The 17,881-nt window shown below is 44.2% G+C and overlaps 1 protein-coding gene across 1 annotated transcript in view; it reads left to right on the plus strand.

The window, feature by feature from the left end:
- The first annotated feature begins 11,565 nt into the window (after nucleotides 1–11,565).
- LOC117365641 (inositol-tetrakisphosphate 1-kinase-like) overlaps nucleotides 11,566–17,881 on the plus strand; it is a 41,929-nt gene continuing 35,613 nt past the window's right edge. Inside the window, exons 1-3 of the mRNA XM_033956247.1 lie at nucleotides 11,566–11,666; nucleotides 14,029–14,034; nucleotides 16,809–16,821. Coding sequence (XP_033812138.1) covers nucleotides 11,566–11,666; nucleotides 14,029–14,034; nucleotides 16,809–16,821 — 120 coding nt within the window. The remainder of the gene's footprint in view (nucleotides 11,667–14,028; nucleotides 14,035–16,808; nucleotides 16,822–17,881) is intronic.

Here is a 17,881-nt window from a genome sequence, read left to right on the forward strand (position 1 = left end):
CCTATAAGCTGCTACAGTTTGTTGGACTAACAATACATTTTTGGAAGCTGATGCCGCCTTCATCTACTTAAGACAGAACAAATGATGGCAACAGTAGGAAATGTAATTGAATCATAAAATCATTCTAGTGCCAGGTATTCTCAGCCCAGTCCTCCGGCCCTGCTAGTCGGATTGTCGGGGTACCCACAATTAATAACCATGAGAGAGATTTGCATGCATTACCTCTGTTGGTTTGTAAACCTGTTTCATTGTAGATATCCTAAAAAAATTTCACTGTTTAGGTGTCCTGTGGATAGTGATAGTCTGAAAGAGAAAATCAGATGGGTGGGAGATAAAATGAGTGAGCAGCTGATGTTGAGTGGTAGAATTTTATAGTCCACAAGTCTAATCATGAATATATTGTGATGATCCTGAAACAGGCTCCTCCCAGAGCTTTCGCCTTCATCTTCATTGGAATATCATTAGGAAAGGAGCCATGATGGGCAGGAGCAAATAATCATTGCTGTCCAAAGGACCCTGCTAGATACCAAGGCATTAAGAGGCCTGGGGGGAGGGGGGTTGGCAGGACTTGGCTTACTGGCTTTAGAGGGAGGGAGGAGGATCTTATGTTTCCATATCAAGAATTAGCCCTGGATTTGCTAGTGCCCGGGCAAGGCCTGGCATTGAATATCTAGGACTAATTCTTCTCTTAATAGTCAGTGTTTTTAAAAAATGCTGACCACTGTTGGCTGAATATTGACTGGACTGTTTTCTAATGCTATGCCCAGCAGACTGCATGAGGAGATTTAGGAACCTAAATCTTGTTCTTGTACAACTCCACTCTGTTGAATCTTTGGATATCCCTTCTTGCAAAAAATTTTGGAGGAAACTTAATTTGCATACTTTTGCTCCTCTTACCTCTGGAGGCAGACTTGGGTTCAGGCAGATCCTTGATATACTTTATCATGTTAAAAAGAGGCTCCGAGGAATGGAGTCCAATCCTGGATCTCAAAGCAGTGAATGTGGCCCACAAAATCCCACATTTCCAAATGGAAACATTTCCAAATGGAAGTCTGTGATCATGTTGGCACCAGGGGAATTTCTAGCTTCTCTGGATTTGAAGGAAGCCTATCTGCATATTCCTATTTTTCCAGAGGTAACTTGTATTGAAACAGCACTTCCAGTTTGCAGCTTTGCCCTTTGGGCTGGCTACAGCACCTTGGACTTTCACCAAGGTATGATAGTGGTAGTCACAGCCAGTGTTCCCTCTAAGCGGGCGGGTGTTGTGAGCAAACTTTTTTCACTGTGAGCTAAAAATATCGGGCGCCAGCAAGTTATGAGCCAAATAAATATGTTGCTTTCTACCACAGAACTTCCTTACGTTTGTATGGAATCTATCCCCTTTCAACTTTAGAGAGTGCCCTCTCGTTCTCCCTGCCTTAGCTACTAAGTCTATTCCCTTCAGTACCTTGAATGTTTCTATCATGTCCCCTCTCAATCTCCTCTGCTCAAGGGAGAAGAGGCCCAGTTTCTCTAATCTTTCGCTGTACGGCAACTCCTCCAGCCCCTTAACCATTTTAGTTGCTCTTCTCTGGATCCTTTCGAGTAGTACCGTGTCCTTCTTAAAGTACCAGTGCTGGACGCAGTACTCCAGGTGAGGGCGTACCATGGCCCGGTACAGCAGCATGATAACCTTCTCTGTCTCTTCAGTCCAGCATCTGCCCCTTCCATTCACTGTCTGTCTTTCCCTGCCATCTCTCCTCCTGCCCCCCCCCCACCCCCCAATTTGGTCTAGCATCCATCATCTTCCTTCTGTTCCCCTCATGGTCTGGCATCTCTATCCTTCCCTCCCCCCTGTGGTTTTTAGCATATCTCTCTTCTCATTTCCTCCACTCAGATCTGATCATTCTCTGCTCTCTCTTCCCTTTTCTTCTCTGGTCTTCCTTCTCTATTTTCTGCCTCCATCTAAATTAAATTCTTTCTTACTATTTAGTCCCGTTTCCCTCTTTTCACTGTGTCTACACACAGCTTGTCACCCCTTTCCCTCACCCCTCCATTATCTTACTATTTTCTTCCCCCTTTATTTATCTCCTCCTTCCATCCAGTATGTGTTCTTTCCCCACTTCCATTCAGCATCTGCTCTCCCTTCTCAACTGACATCCATCTGCCTTCTGCTCTCTCTCCCTTCTTCTCACTTCCATCATCTGTCCCCTTCTCTCTCTCTCTCATCTCCTCCATTCCATCATCTGCCCCTTCTCTCTCTCTCTCTCTCTCTCCCCCCCCCAACTTCCATCATCTGCCCCCCTTCCCCTCACCTTTGTGGGTCACTTTCTTTCCCCTGAGGGTGGCTCATGTCACAGGGGAAGCTTTGGCCGAGCAGAACCGCTTGATTGACAGTGGAACTTACTTGATTGATGTCGATGCTGGGGCCCGTTGCCGTTTGAAGGAAAAAAAAAAAGGTGGAAAAAAGGAACCTGTAAAGGCGAGAGGAAGGGAAACCTCCAGGACAGCTGCTTTTTGCCCTCCTTCAGCGGCCCAAGAGTTCAGACCAGCAGCGGCAGCTCTGTATGCTTTTAACTTCGGCACAGAGCTGCCCCTAATCAATAGTTTAGCGCGGTTTCATGAGGCAGCCTCGGGGCCTTTGATAGCCGGCCCGCTTCGATGATGCGATGTGGGCCGGCCTAGCAAAGGCCCCGAGGCTGCCTTATGAAACCGCGCTAAACTATTGATTAGGGGCAGCTCTGTGCCGAAGTTAAAAGCATACACAGCTGCCGCTGCTGGTCTGGAGGTACGGAGACAAGGCAGGAGGCAAACGCGGTGGAAGGCAGGAGTCCCGGCGAAGGCAGGAGTCCCGGCACAGCGACTGCAACAGGAAGTTGCAAGTCAGCTGACGCCGGCCTTTCGTTGCGGCGGGGACCGAATCCTTCGCGGACCGGCAAGATTTTGTTTGCGGACCGGCGGTTGAAGAACTGTGCTCTACACTGTGTGCGCTGCGACGAGAAACTTGTGCGCTGCGAGGTAATATTTTGTGCGCGTGCGCACGTCAACGCAGCTTAGCGGGAACACTGGTCACAGCTCACCTGTGCATATGTTCAAGTCCAGCCATATCTGGATGATTGACTCATCAGAGCCTATTCTGAATCTGAGGGACACGAAGCGGTTCACCAAGTTGTCCAGTTGCTGCAGAAGCTTAGATGGGTGGTCAACTTTTGGAAGAGTCAACTCGTTCAATGCAAGAATTTGAATATTTGGGAGTCCACGTTGCCATGGGGAGCAAACAAAGTATTCCTCCTGGAGGTACACAAGGAGAAACTTCTCCAACAGACCCAAGATTTTTAGAGCATGCCTGCTCCGATGGTCTGGCAGTACTTGCAAGTGCTGAGATCAGTGGTTGTGACCATGTACATCATACCTTGAGGAAGAGCCCACTTATGCCCGCTTCAAGAGGCGCTCTGTTCCCATTGGATTAGCTGCTCCCTTAGCCGTGGCTTGTCGCAGTCTAATCTGGTGGTTAAATCCTCTTTCCAAAGGAGTCCCCACCCCAAGATCTCGGCATGGTCAATCTTGATGAAGGATGCCATCCTTTTTGGCTGTGGAGTGCATTGTGAGGGACGCCTGGTCCAGAGATGCTGATCCTCTTCCCAGAGGAAGTGCTTAGAACTTTGGGCTATCCATCTGGCTCTTCGAGAGTGCCCTACAGAACAAGGCAGTTCAAGTCCTCTGCACTACAATTCTTTCCTAACTCTGCCTTTAACAGACACACTGCAACTGAGACTGGAAGCTGCACTACAATTCTTTCCTAACTGAGACTCTCTGCTTCCATAAAGCTGCACCCTTAACATAGCATATGCTAACTCCAGGAGAACCTTCGAGATGCCTGCCCTCCCACACACCTCTAGGCACATTGTTTCTTTGTCCAGCCTCATCAAGAATATGATCTGTGAATACCTGTTAGTGCAGACTGAGTTCTCATTGTTCAATTATTCTGTGTTCCAAATATTTGATTGTTGTGCTGTGTACTGATATGAGCAGATCAGACATGTTTCTTAGGGAGTATCCCTGTACGCCTCCCTCTTCTGTATTCTCTCCAGGAATGTCTACTTTGTTACCTCTCTGGGCTGTCCTCCAATTCCTCAGTGTGTAAGAGGAGGAGCAAAAGTATGTATCCAAAAAGATTTCTCATGAGTAGGTTCAGGAATAAAATGGGTTTACAAGAAAGAAGATTAAGGAAGTAAGAACCTAATCTTTCCTTCTCCAAAAATACTGGCACATCATGTATCTTCTGTTTTATTTCTGCAGTCAGGACTGATGAATAGGAATGATTTCATCTATCTTTCAGACACTTCTAAGTGTTTAAGACTCCAAATATGAAGCCTGATTAATCATGATCTTACAATATATTTATTTGCATTGAAATATCCTTTACCTTGCTGAACCATTCATGAAATCTTGACAGTGACACTTAGCTGCCAGAATTCTGCCAACAGTTCAGCATTTTTGTGTGTTAAGAAAGCTCCTTGGACAGGAATGGTGTAAAAGAGCCTTAGCTCCCCTCCACATTGTTTCTTCAGACCACTTCAGAGATATGTGGGTGTATATGTGTGTCTGCCAGCAGGTGGAGACAACTACGGGCTTATAAAATGATGTATCCTCCGCATCCCTCTGCCAGCTGAAGTGCTCAGTCTCCAGTTTGTGCTAAGGTAGCAGTCCTCTGGGCATACTTATCCAGTTAGGTTTTCAGGATATCCACAATGTATGAGAGAGAAGTGTATGTACTGTTTCTTTGGTATGCCAATTAATCTTGTGAATATTCAATGGGGATATCCTAAAAACCCGACTGGGTGTGCCCCAAGGACTGGGTTGAGAAGCACTGTGCTAGGAGAAAAATCCAGCGCAGCCTGGCTTCATATCATTCTCTTCTTGCCTGGGCTGAGAACTTTTCAGTGGTCCCTCGTATTGCGATGTCATAATGCCTCATTCCACCAATGCCTAAGAGCCAAACTCATCAGTGATGTCACAATGTCTTGGTTTCCCTATACTTGTGCCCATTTACTAAATGTATTTGCCTCATTGAAACAAAAAGTGTGAAATAACTTGTAAGTTTCATGGCTGTATATCATTCTTTTGGTTGGACAGAACTTTTTACCAGCCCTTTGTCCATGAAAACTGAGCTTGTCTACTGCAGCTTTACCTCCCCCTCCCCTTCCTGTTCTCTGTGGGCGAGGAGGTGAGATGTTGATTGCTCTGTCATCTAGCTTCCCTCTTGCTCTGACTAGAAGGGTAGGAAGGAATAGAGCAGTGTCCCGCAAACTTTTTAAAGCTTCAGCACATTAAACAGTAGGAGAAATAGGAAGGAACTACAACAGAGGGTTAGAGGTAGAAGTGTGAAGAAAATTTAGAGGACTTGGGATGCCAAGATATAAGAGTTTCCTTGATTCCTAAGTTGGAGGGAGACTTACATTTTTTGAGAAAAGCCAGGTTTTCAGATGTTTGCGGAAAACTTGAAGAGCTCAAGTTCCGAAGAGGGGAGGTAAGGTTGTTCCAGAGCTCAGTGATTTTGAAGTGGAGGGAGGTCCCTAGCTTTCCTGTGTGAGAAATGCCTTTTAGCGAGGGGAAGGATAGTTTTAATTTGTGGGAGGATCTGGTGGTATTAGGGTTTGAGGAATTCCAAGAAAGAGGGATAAAGGGAGGGAGAATACCATATAGGATTTTGAAAGTTAAACAGGCGCATTTATAGTGGACCCTGGCGATTATCGGAAGCCAGTGGAGCTTGGCCAGGAGCGGGGAGACATGGTCAAATTTACTTTTAGCGAAGATGAGCTTGGCCGCGGCATTCTGAATTAAATACTACCCGATAACTGTTTTAATTACTCTCATATTTTGGACCCTAAATCTGCATCTAGGATAATATTTCTCTCTTTATTCCACTCTAAACAGTAAGCAGAAGAGTGAATGCTGTAACCTAGTGAATCTTCTGTTTAATAATCTGCTTGCATTTGACTCCATATTTATAAAATGTATCACTCTCATTTAAATTAGACTTGCTCTGATAATGGAATGCCCCTGATAAATCCATTAACCCAGGGGTGGGCAACCTTGGTCCTTGAGGGCTACAAACTTGTCGGGTTTTCAGGATGTCCTCAATGAATATCCTTGAGGTTATTTGCATACAATGGATGCACTGCAGGCAAATACATATTCATTGGGGAAATCTGACTGAATTGCAGCCCTCAAGGACCAAGGTAGGCTAGTCCTACATTATCCAGTCACCAAACCAGGGAAGCTTGATTTTTACATAGGGTCCCTATGTGGAAGTGGGTGTACAAGAACATAAGAATAGCCTTACTGGATCAGACCAATGGTTCATCTAGCCCAGTATCATCTTTGCGGAGGCCAATCCAAGTCACAAGTACCTGGCAAAAACCTAAATAGTAGCATGCTACTGTCCCATGTCTGTCTCAACAGCAGACTATGGACTTTTCCTCCAGGAATTTGTCCAAACCTTTTTTTTAAACCAGCTATATTAACTGCACTTACCATATCCTCTGGTAATGCGTTCCAGAGCTTAACTTCTCTGAGTGAAAAAATATTTCCTCCTATTGATTATAAAAGTATTACTCTAACTTTGAGTGTCCCCTAGTCTTTGTAAATCTTGATGCAGTAAAAAATTGATCCACTTGTACCTGTTCTACACCACTCAGGATTTTGTAGACCAATCATATCTCCCCTTAGTGTCTCCGTTCCAAGCTGAAGAATCCTAACCTTTTTTGTCTTTTCTCATATGAGAGGAGTTCCATCCCCTTTATCATCTTGGTCACTCTTCCTTAAACTTTTTCTAGTGATGCTATATCTTTTGTGAGATTAGGATATCAGAACTGAACGCAATACTCAAGGTGATGTCGCACCATTGAGCAATATAGAGGCATTATGACAGTCTTGTTAACCAAAATATCCAAAAAAATCAAGAAAAGGATGCCCAACATAAATCACAAAAAATTGCACCCTCCAAAATACAGGACAAAAAAGTCACCTTTCTTTACAAAAAGGGAGAAAAGACCTCAGTGTCTAATAGGGGCTCTTTAAGCTTCCCATATAGACAGGCTAGTTTTAAACAGAATTTAATCCTAGCAGACACATCCTTGGTCAGAAAAACTCCCAATTAGTAAGTGAACCTCTATTCTAATTTTCTAATAGTTTTATATATTTTCTTATAGTTTTATATATTTTTTTAAACTTTTCTTCAAACAACAATTGTCAAAAATAGAAGTCACTTATCTGAGCACTTCGATATTCAGGTGTAGTCCTGGAGTAAAGCAAGCAGGAAAAACTGCTCTATGGAAAAAAGCTATCAGTCAAAACATTCTTCCAAAATATCCTATTCTTCCAAAATATCCTATTTTGGAAGAATGTTTTGACTGATAGCTTTTTTCCATAGAGCAGTTTTTCCTGCTTGCTTTACTCCAGGACTACACCTGAATATCGAAGTGCTCAGATAAGTGACTTCTATTTTTGACAATTGTTGTTTGAAGAAAAGTTTTAAAAAATATATAAAACTATAAGAAAATATATAAAACTATTAGAAAATTAGAATAGAGGTTCACTTACTAATTGGGAGTTTTTCTGACCAAGGATGTGTCTGCTAGGATTAAATTCTGTTTAAAACTAGCCTGTCTATATGGGAAGCTTAAAGAGCCCCTATTAGACACTGAGGTCTTTTCTCCCTTTTTGTAAAGAAAGGTGACTTTTTTGTCCTGTATTTTGGAGGGTGCAATTTTTTGTGATTTAGTCTTGTTAACCATCCATTTCTAATAATTCCTAGCATCCTATTTGCCTTCTTGGTCGCCACCACACATTGGATGGAAGGCTTCAGCGTATTGTCTACGATGACACCCAGATCCTTTTCTTGAGCATTGACCCCCAAGGTGGACCCTAGTATCCGATAACTGATTTGGATTATTCTTCCCAATGTGCATCACTTTACATTTGTCCACATTGAATTTCATCTGCCATTTGGACACCCAGTCTTCCAATTTCCTATGGTCTTCCTGCGATTTAACAACTGTGAACAGTTTAGTGTCATCTGCAAATTTAATCACCTCGCTCGTAATTCCAATTTGTAGATCATTTATAAATAAGTTAAATAGCACCAGTCCCAGCACAGATCCCTGCGGCACCCTACTATTTACCCTCCTCCACTGAGAAAAATGGCCATTCATCCCTACTGTCTGTTTTCAGTTCTTAATCCACAATTGAACACTGCTTCCTATCCCAACATCATGAGTATTCTCACCAAACACAGAGTCTTTGATAACACACGTCAGCCCTATCGTGTCCATCAGCAACAAGCATTAGAAACATTTGGGGGAAAAAGCAGCAATACATTGGGTCTGCATGTGTAAGGGCCAATTTTGCTGCTTAAATGTGTAAATTGTGGAACTAATATATGCAAGCAGTGGTGTAGTAAGGGGGTGTGGGATGGAGGACCACCCCAGATGCCGTTCTGCCCCCCATGCCACGCTTGTGCCCTCCATTCCCGCCACCCCATACCTCTTTAAAATCTTTTACCAGCGCAAGCAACTATTCTAGCCTATTGTTCACTCAGGCCTGGCTTCCTCTGTAATCGCTTCTGGGTGCGGAGCCAGAAAGTGATGTCAGAAGGGAAAGCCAGTGTGAGCAGCAGGTGGAGAATCTGTTCACGGTGAAAATTTAGAGGTACGGGGGTGGGAAGGGATGGCGTGGGTGCATGAAAGGAGCGGGGGGAGGGGTTGATACGGTAACAGCAGGGTGGAGGCAGAGAGGAGGGCGGGGGACGACGACACTTCCCACCCTTGCTACGCCACTGCATGTGAACACAATATTTTATGAAGTTGCATCCGAAAGTGTAGTCCAGTAGTGTCCAATGTCCTCCATTGAGGGCCTCAAATCCTGTAAATGTGTTAATTTTAATCTTGCACACTTGATACTGTGGATGGATTATGCCACCAACTCATGGCAACATGCACAGTGAAGAATCCACCCTGTGATGTTTCACAGCAGAGGTTTGCCATTGCTTTCTCCTGCACAGAATGTGGCTCCATGATGATGATGCTGCCCAACATGGGGTCCCTCAGCCTACAGTGCCTGGTATTCCCAGGTGGTTTCCCATCCAGATACTAGCCATGCCTGACCCTGTTTAGTTTCCAATGGTAAGAGTGGGCCCAGTGGCGTAGTAAAGTTTCCAAATTTATTTACATTTAAATATACCGACCATCATCGTGTATCTGCCCGGTTTACAAAGCAAAAAAAATGTTAATATAAATTTTAAAATGGGGATAAAATTAAAAGGTGGTACATGGAATAGACGAAAACATGGACGTACACAAGTTTGGGAGAAGAGGGGAGGGAAGGTTGTAATTACATCATTAAATAAAAATAACAGGGAAGGAGGAGGGGGAAAAGACACTGGGGGAGGGGGGTCGCTTCTTAAAAGCGGTTCTTTTTTGTATGCTGAGGTGCTGTTGGGGATGATCAAACGCTATGGTGTGCGTCTTGAAATAAGAAAGATTTTAGTTTGGTTTTGAATTTATCAAGAGAATTTTCTTGGTGAAGGTGAGATGGCATAGCATTCCAGAGGAAAGGAGAGACAGGGGAGATATGATTCAGACGTTCAAATACTTAAAGGGTATTAACGTAGAACAAAATCTTTTCCAGAGAAAGGAAAATGGTAAAACCAGAGGACATAATTTGAGGTTGAGGGGTGGTAGATTCAGGGGCAATGTTAGGAAATTCTGCTTTACGGAGAGGGTGGTGGATGCCTGGAATGCGCTCCCGAGAGAGGTGGTGGAGAGTAAAACTGTGACTGAGTTCAAAGAAGCGTGGGATGAACACAGAAGATTTAGAATCAGAAAATAATATTAAAGATTGAACTAGGCCAGTTACTGGGCAGACTTGTATGGTCTGTGTCTGTGTATGGCCGTTTGGAGGAGGATGGGCAGGGGAGGGCTTCAATGGCTGGGAGGGTGTAGATGGGCTGGAGTAACTCTTAACAGAGATTTCGGCAGTTGGAAGCACAGTACCGGGTAAAGCTTTGGATTCTCGCCTAGAAATAGCTAAGAAAAAAAAAAAAAAAAAAATTTAAATTGAATCAGGTTGGGCAGACTGGATGGACCATTCGGGTCTTTATCTGCCGTCATCTACTATGTTACTATGTTATATTCCAGAGGGTTGGGGCTGTAGCAGAGAAATTGGTGTTTCTAGTGTAATAGAGTTCCTTGATTGGGGGGACAGTTAGTAAGTTCTGGTCAGCCGATCTGAGGGTCCGTGGAGAAAAGTAGGGAATAAGTTTGTCAAGAAAAGCCAGTGAGCACATGTGTTTGATTTTAAAAGCCATCCTCCTCTCCACCCCCGCCACATGCGTGTGCCCCTTCCCTTGTACCTCTTTAGTTTTCCTGGCACAAGCAGCATCGCGAGCTTGCCGCCCACATCGGTGTTGGCTATCTCTGACATCACTTCCTGGTCCCGCGCTAGGAAGTGATGTCAGAGGGAGAGCCAACACGACATGGGCAGCAAGTTTGTGATGCTGTTCGCATTGGGAAAATTAGAGGTAAGGGGGAAGGGAAGATGGCACGTGTGTGGAGGGGGGAAGGAGCAGAGGGTGGGAGAGGGGCACCACTCACCCTTGTGCAACTGAGCGAGCCTACTCAGGGCAGCCAGGCTGTAGGCTATACTCTTGATATAATAATTGCAAACAGTCTCTTAAGTGTGTTACTTAGTTGTCTCGTGTATAGAATTTGCTACTGTTGACAATCCAAAATAAAGTGAGTTTTTAAAAGAAATTATTGAAGTGTTGTAGAATCAATATTTGTATTAATTTTTACTGTTTAATACCCAGTCTGAACAAGCCGGTGACAGCGATTTACAAAATTAGTAGTATATGTAAGCTTGAAATATTATGGTGACCCTCGCAACTTTCTTGTATTCACACCACAGCCCCGTATGTGAAAAAGATTGGAGATCGCCGATGTAGCCAATTAGGCAGCTGTGTGAAAAAAAGCTCTCAGTTTTTGACATTTGGACACCAGCGAGGTACATAAAATTAGCCCCTTGATAAGTCATGTTTGTTAAGTAGATTGTAAGCTCTTCTGAGAAGCGACCATGTCTTGGGTGTTTTAATGTACAGCACTGCGTACATCTAGCAGCATTATATAAATTTTTAGTAGTAGTGAATACAGCCTCATGCGATCAACTGGTCTTTGCTTTCCTAAAACCAATATTTTAGTAATCCTTCCTCCTAGGGGAATAGTTCTTGACGGGAGCATAATCGGAGTAGGGGAAGCAGAGTTTTGAGAGCAGATAACCCTGCTTGGGTGGGACAGAACTTAGGAAGAAGAGAGGTGTAAACCCTGCTGTTTAAATAAAAGCACTATTTGCTCCCTCGGATGAATCATGCCCAGGTTATTACCTGAGATAGTTATTAAAATGAACAATCGATATTTATGGCCATCAGCTGATCTGAGCTGAGCCTTGGTGCCAGGAGCTTTCCCCTTCCTGATCCTGGCAGAGAGGTGCGTGCCTTATCAGGAGCCGGCAGCAGCGAACACCAGCACCATGCCCACCTGTAAGAAAAGGAGGAGAATTGGCTACTGCCTCAGTGACAAGAAGAAACGAAAACTCAACTTCCACGTCTTTGAAGAGCTTTGCAGGTCACAGTCTTTATTACCATTTTCGCGTCTGATTAGGGCTGTCCCGGACTGCAGTCACTGGATCTGATCTCTCTTATCTCATTCTGTCTCTACCCATGACTGACTGGGTCACTTTCCCTTCCGCTGATGTTCATTTTCACTTGTCATATATATACCACCTATAAAGAACGTCTTTGCATCTCTCTTCAAGTCTAGCTACTGCTACGTACAGCGCTGTACTTAAAACATGTAAGAGCAGTCCCTGCTCAATAGGGCTTACATGTCTAACTCTATGAACCCTTTCCAGAAAACATTTGCAGGAGTTTCATAGTTCACCGCTGTTTGCACTGTTGTGCTACATATCTGTCGTTCTTATCTGTGTAGAAAAAGGCAGGGAGGGTAGGAGCCAGAGGAGGGATAGAGGAAGGTGAGGCGAGGGACTGGACCTACAGGAGCGGGAGGGGAGAAGCTGCACATGGCAAAGGAAAGGGAAGACACAGGCGGGAAGAAAGGGGAAATACATGCACATGGATGGAAGGGAAGAGAGAGGAGAGGGGTGCACATAAATGGAAGGGAGAGGGGGATACGCATGTTGAATGAAGGGAAGGGAGCGACGGAAATTACTTATACTGGAGAAATGCACATGGATAGAAGGGAAAAGAGGAGGAAATGTACATAGATGCAAGGGAAGGGAGTGGGGGAATATACATTTATGGTAGGGAAGGCAGTGGAAGGAAATGCTGTATATGAATAGAAGGGAAAGGAGTGTGGGAAATGCATCATCGGGAGGGGAGGGAATGGGGGAAATACAGAGGGGAGGGAGAGAAGTGCACATAGATGGAAGGAAGAGGGGAAATGCATATATAATGAAGGGAAGGGAGTGATGAAAATGTACATGGATGGAGTGCGGGAAATCCACAGATGGGAGGGAAGAGGGAGAGGGAAATACACAGATGCAAGGGAAGGGAGTGAGGGGGAAATGTACATAGATTGTAGAGTAGGGAAGGAAGTGGAGGGAAATGTTGCACATGGATGGGAGGGAAGTGAATGGAGGAAATGCACATGTAGGGAAGGGAGAGGTGGGCCAAATGCTGTACATGGATGGAAAGGAAGGAATGAGGTAAATGCACATGGAAGGGAAGAAAACAGAAGGAAAAATGCTGCACATGGATGTAGAGAATGACATGGGGGCAAATTTGGCCCCATGGGATCTATCTCCATCCCCAACGAGTTCTGTCCCTGCCCTGCACAAGTGTTTAAGGCTTATGTGGGCGAGGACAGAGCTTGCAGGGATGGGATGGGGATGGAGATAGATCTCATGGGGATGGGGACAAATATATCCCTGTGTCCCCATTCCCGTCCCGACCCTGCAAGCTCTGTCCCATCTCCGCTCTATCCCAATTCCCACAAACTGTCCCCATCCCCATGAACTCTGTCGGATCCCATCCACACAAGTGCCTGATGAAAATATCTGGTTAGAGCTCATGTCAAAATTGTTTATTTTAGGGCTGTTCCAGGGACAGAGTCAGCACTTGCCAGGTTAAATGCCAATATTCAGCACTCAACCAAGTTCAATTTATTTAATATACCGCAAATATAAAACCAAGGTAAACCTAAGCGGCTTACAATAAAAGTTTTAAAGTAAGTAAATATATAAAAACCAGCCAAGGTCACCACATAAAAGTCAGTCCTATCTTTATGCAGTTGGTCACTTAACCAGGTATGCTTTAGTCAGCTCAATAAACCAGGAATTTCAATGCCAAAGACCAGACATTTATTTATTTCATTTTCTATACCGTTCTCCCAGGGGAACTCAGAATGGTTTTACATGAATTTATTCAGGTACTCAAGCATATTTTCCCTGTCTGTCCCGATGGGCTCACAATCTATCTAATGTACCTGGGGCAATGAGGGGCTCAAGTGACTTGCCCAGGGTCACAAGGAGCAGTGTGGGTTTGAACCCACAACCCCAGGGTGTTCAGGCTGTAGCTTTAACTACTGTGCCACTCTAAATGTAGTAAAAGTGAGCCAAGTATATGACAATGAGGCCATTGTGACATCACTGATGAGGTTGGCTCTTAGACATTGGTGGAATGAGGCATTATGATGTCACAATACCAGCTCTGGTTATCAGAGGCTGAAACTCTTCACACTATTCATTTTTTTCAATTTTCTATACTGTTCTTCCGGAGGAGCTCAGAACAGTTTACATGAATTTATTCAGGTACTCAAGCATTTTTCCCTGTCTGTCCTAGTGGGCTCATAAATTACCATACCTGGGGCAATGGAGGATTGCCCAGAGTCAAAAGGAGCAGCATGAGTTTGAACCCCCAACCTCCGGCTGCTTAGGCTGTAGCTTTAACCACTGCACCAGGCAAATTGCTGGCAGTGGTCAGTAAAATGCTGAGCACCACCGGCTAAATATTGCCCCCCCCAACATGTGTATTAAATAATATTTAACACAAAATTCATCAATCTCTAAATAAACAGACGTTACATCTATTGGATTACATAAACACAGCTATAAATGTCTATGAAAAATACAAAGGTGTCAAGAAAATCATATGATGTGAAAAATCAAAACATTAAAGTGTAAAGTACTATTATGTTTCAAGTTTCAAGTTTATTAGGTTTTAATATACCGACCATCAAATAAATATCTGGCCGGTTTACATTATAATAAAAATATAAATAAGAAAGAGGAGTTAATATATTCAATATTTAGAAGTACAAACGGTGTATATTAAAACATAAACGAGACAAACTTGATTGTGAGGGAAGAGGTATATGGAAGGGTATAGTTACATTGCTAAGAGAAAAGGGAGAAAGAGGGAATGGGAAAAAAACATTTGGGTGGGGAAAAAGTCTTTTAGAAATAATTTTGAAAGTTAAATGATTGAAAATAACTAAGATGTTGATGTACTTCGCCTTGTAAAAGGCGGATTATAAATAAACCATAAACGATAAAACATATTGGAAAAGTGGAGACTTAGAGGAGACATGATAGAAACCTTCAAGATCATGAAGGGCATAGAAAAAATAATAATAATAATAATAATAATAATAATTTTATTCAGACAGGGACAGATTTTTCAAATTAAGAGGATCAATAAGTACAAGGGGGCACTCAGAGAAATTGAAAGGGGAGAGGTTTAGAACAAACGCCAAGAAGTTCTTTTTCACACAGAGGGTGGTGGATACATGGAACGCGCTACCGGAGGATGTGATAAACAGGAGCACGCTACAGGGGTTCAAAGAAGCTTTGGATAGGTACTTGGAAGACAAAGGGATTGAGGGGTACAGATAAGAGTAGAGGTAGATTATAGGGATGGGATTAGAGGTAAATTACAAAATTAATCAGGGACCACTGTTCAGGCACTAGGCCTGATGGGCCGCCGCAGGAGCGGACCGCTGAGCAAGATGGACCTCTGGTCTGACTCAGCGGGGGCAACTTCTTATGTTCTTATTGCATTTAAAAATCACATTTGAAATAAAAGAATCCTTGTAAACTTGCATTATTGTACATTTATAGACCGCAAAACCTTCCAGATTGATGCAGTTTGCCAAAGCGAGAGACTGTACAAATCAGTGAATTGCAAAATTTGTGACTTAATCATTCATTTCCTCAAAATCTTACAAGCAGAGATGTTTTCAATAGTTTTCGGCCGTGCAGATAGGAGCCTGAGGTAGCAAACAAGATATGTAACTCGGAATGCTGACTGGCTGCCTGGAATGCAATCCGTTCGATGTAAACATTTCTTGCCTAGGCAGCCGCGCACTGAACGAAATACATACAGTGGTGCCTCGCATAACGAACGCCTCGCACAGCAAACGCTGCGCACAACGAACTTCATGTCTTGCTTCCTACAACGAACTTCGTTTCACACAACGAAGTCGCCCGAGCTGCATCCTTCCGCGCAGGCACTGCGCTTAACTGCCCTCTCTCCGCCTGGCTCCCTGTGCAGTGGCGGACCGTCGGCTCACAGGGGCCCGGCGCCTACTGCTGATGCGTTGGGGGGGGCGGAGCTACTCTCGCCGCTTCCCCGATGCTAGAAAAAATAATTAAAATGAACAGTTAAGTCCCAGTTTTTGCCGCTGAGACTCTGCCCTCTCTCACTGTAAAATTAGACTCTACTTAGTCTGTCTTTAAATTTAAAAAATGTGTGTTGTTTTAAAAAACAATTATGTTTTTAGATGTATCTAAATAAAAATAATAACAAAAAATTTATCTTTTTTTATGTCATCTTAGCATATTTTATGCTACAGAACGAATTATTTTTTTTAACATGTATTGTTATGGGAAAACGCGTTTCACATAACGAACTTTTCGCATAACAAACTTGCTCCTGGAACCAATTAAGTTCGTTGTGTGAGGCACCACTGTACATTGAAGTAATCCGCAGTGGACGTTCTAGATTAAAGAGTGCAAATTGATCCAGCAAATAAGTGGAAGCTTGACCATGTAAGACGAAACATATGAAAAAGTGGCGTCAAAAGAAGGGAAGGGATATCAGGTTATAAGGCAGCATGTGTATGTGTATTAATTTATTTTCCACTTCTATTCAAGGCGGATAACAAAAGTAACATACATAATTAAAACAGACAAAACACAATAAACCAGCAAAATATGAAGCGGTCCAAAGGCTGAAGCCTCAGCGGGCTGCTCTCGTGAAAACAGACGTTCGTTTCACAGTTTCTTAAATACGTACAAATTCTTCTGACGTCATATGGTCACAGGGGAGGCCAGATTGCGCAAACTGCACCATAATTGGCGATCGCCTAAAATAAAAGCCGCCAACCGTGCATTAATCACACTATGACGCCGTCTGCAGAATCACAGCTGGCCTCAAAGGTAGGCACCGGAAATGTAGGCCGGGATTTTATAGGCCTACGTTTCCAGCCCCCACCTCTGATGAGAATCACGTCTACAGCGATGCCTAATGGCGCCTAAGTTTATTTCCGGCATAAACGATGCCTACTTTAACCTTAATGCAAAATTAGGCATCTCTGTAGACGTGATTATGGTGTCCTTTCTTGCAGGTGTCTCCAGGCGCCTACATGTTGTTGTTTTTTTAATTATTTTTTAATTGGTTTTAAACGCAGTCTATTACCACGCCGGTAAGGAACAAATTAAAACAAGTTAGGCAGCGGTAGGGTGCCTACCACCAGTGATGTAATAAGGGTGTGGGGTGGTCCACCCCAGGCACTGCCACCCGTCATCCTCTCCGCCCACCGCTCCTTCCCTACCCCCAACCACCACGCATGTGCACCCCTTCCCGTCCCTTGTACCTCTTTAACTTTCATGACATAAGCAACAACCTCATCCTGTTGCTTCCGCTAGTGTCGGCTCATCCTCTGACATCATTTCCAACACCCGCACCTAAGAAGTGACATCAGAGGAAGAGCCGACGCTGGCGCGAGCAGGAAGTTGGGGTTGTTGATCACGCCGGGAACGTTAGAGGTACGGGGAGGGAAGGGGCGTGGCAGGAAGGGGCAGGGAAGGAGCATCACCGCCCCAGGCGCCTCTCGCTACACCACTGCCTACCACCAACTAACTTACGGCACAGTATAGAGCTGTGTTCTTCAACTGCCGGTTCGCGGACCGGTGTCAGTCCGCAGAGATTTCTTGCCGGTCCGCAGGGCCGACCCGTGCATCGGGCCCAAGATAGTATTCTTCAGCCGCCAGTCCGCAGTATGATCGATGTGGCGTTGTCTTCGGGCTGGCTTCCTCTTCCTCACTGCCGCATTGCACAAAGCCCTACGCATGTCATACACCTGAACCGGAAGCCGCTTCTCTGACGTCGCAATGTCAGAGGGAAGGCTTCCAGCATGGGAGGAGCTGCTACCCACGGCTTTGTACACTGCAGCAGTGAGGAACAGGGAGCCAGCCAGAAATTAACACTGGGGGCAGGTGGGAGCAGACCAGAAGGTAAGGCACAGCATGGAGGAAGAGAGACAACAAAGGTAGGGGGAATGATTTTAATTTTGAATTTAGTGAGTGGATTGTGTTAATTTTGAGAATCTACTTCTGCTGTGTCTGTATTTTGCACTGTTCAAGAAGAAATGCATTTGTTTCTATTTCTCTGGGGGGTGTACTGCATGCAGAGTCTTGAATCTTAGGGTTTGTTTGTATATATCAGTACTTGTAGTTTTTGGTCCCAAATTTGCATAGGGGTTATCTGTGTTCTGATAGGAATGAATGTTGAGAAGCATACACATACAATTTTCCTGCCAGTTATTTG

The sequence above is a fragment of the Geotrypetes seraphini genome, chromosome 8, assembly GCF_902459505.1.
Source record: "Geotrypetes seraphini chromosome 8, aGeoSer1.1, whole genome shotgun sequence".
In the NCBI taxonomy this organism is placed as follows: Eukaryota; Metazoa; Chordata; class Amphibia; order Gymnophiona; family Dermophiidae; genus Geotrypetes; species Geotrypetes seraphini.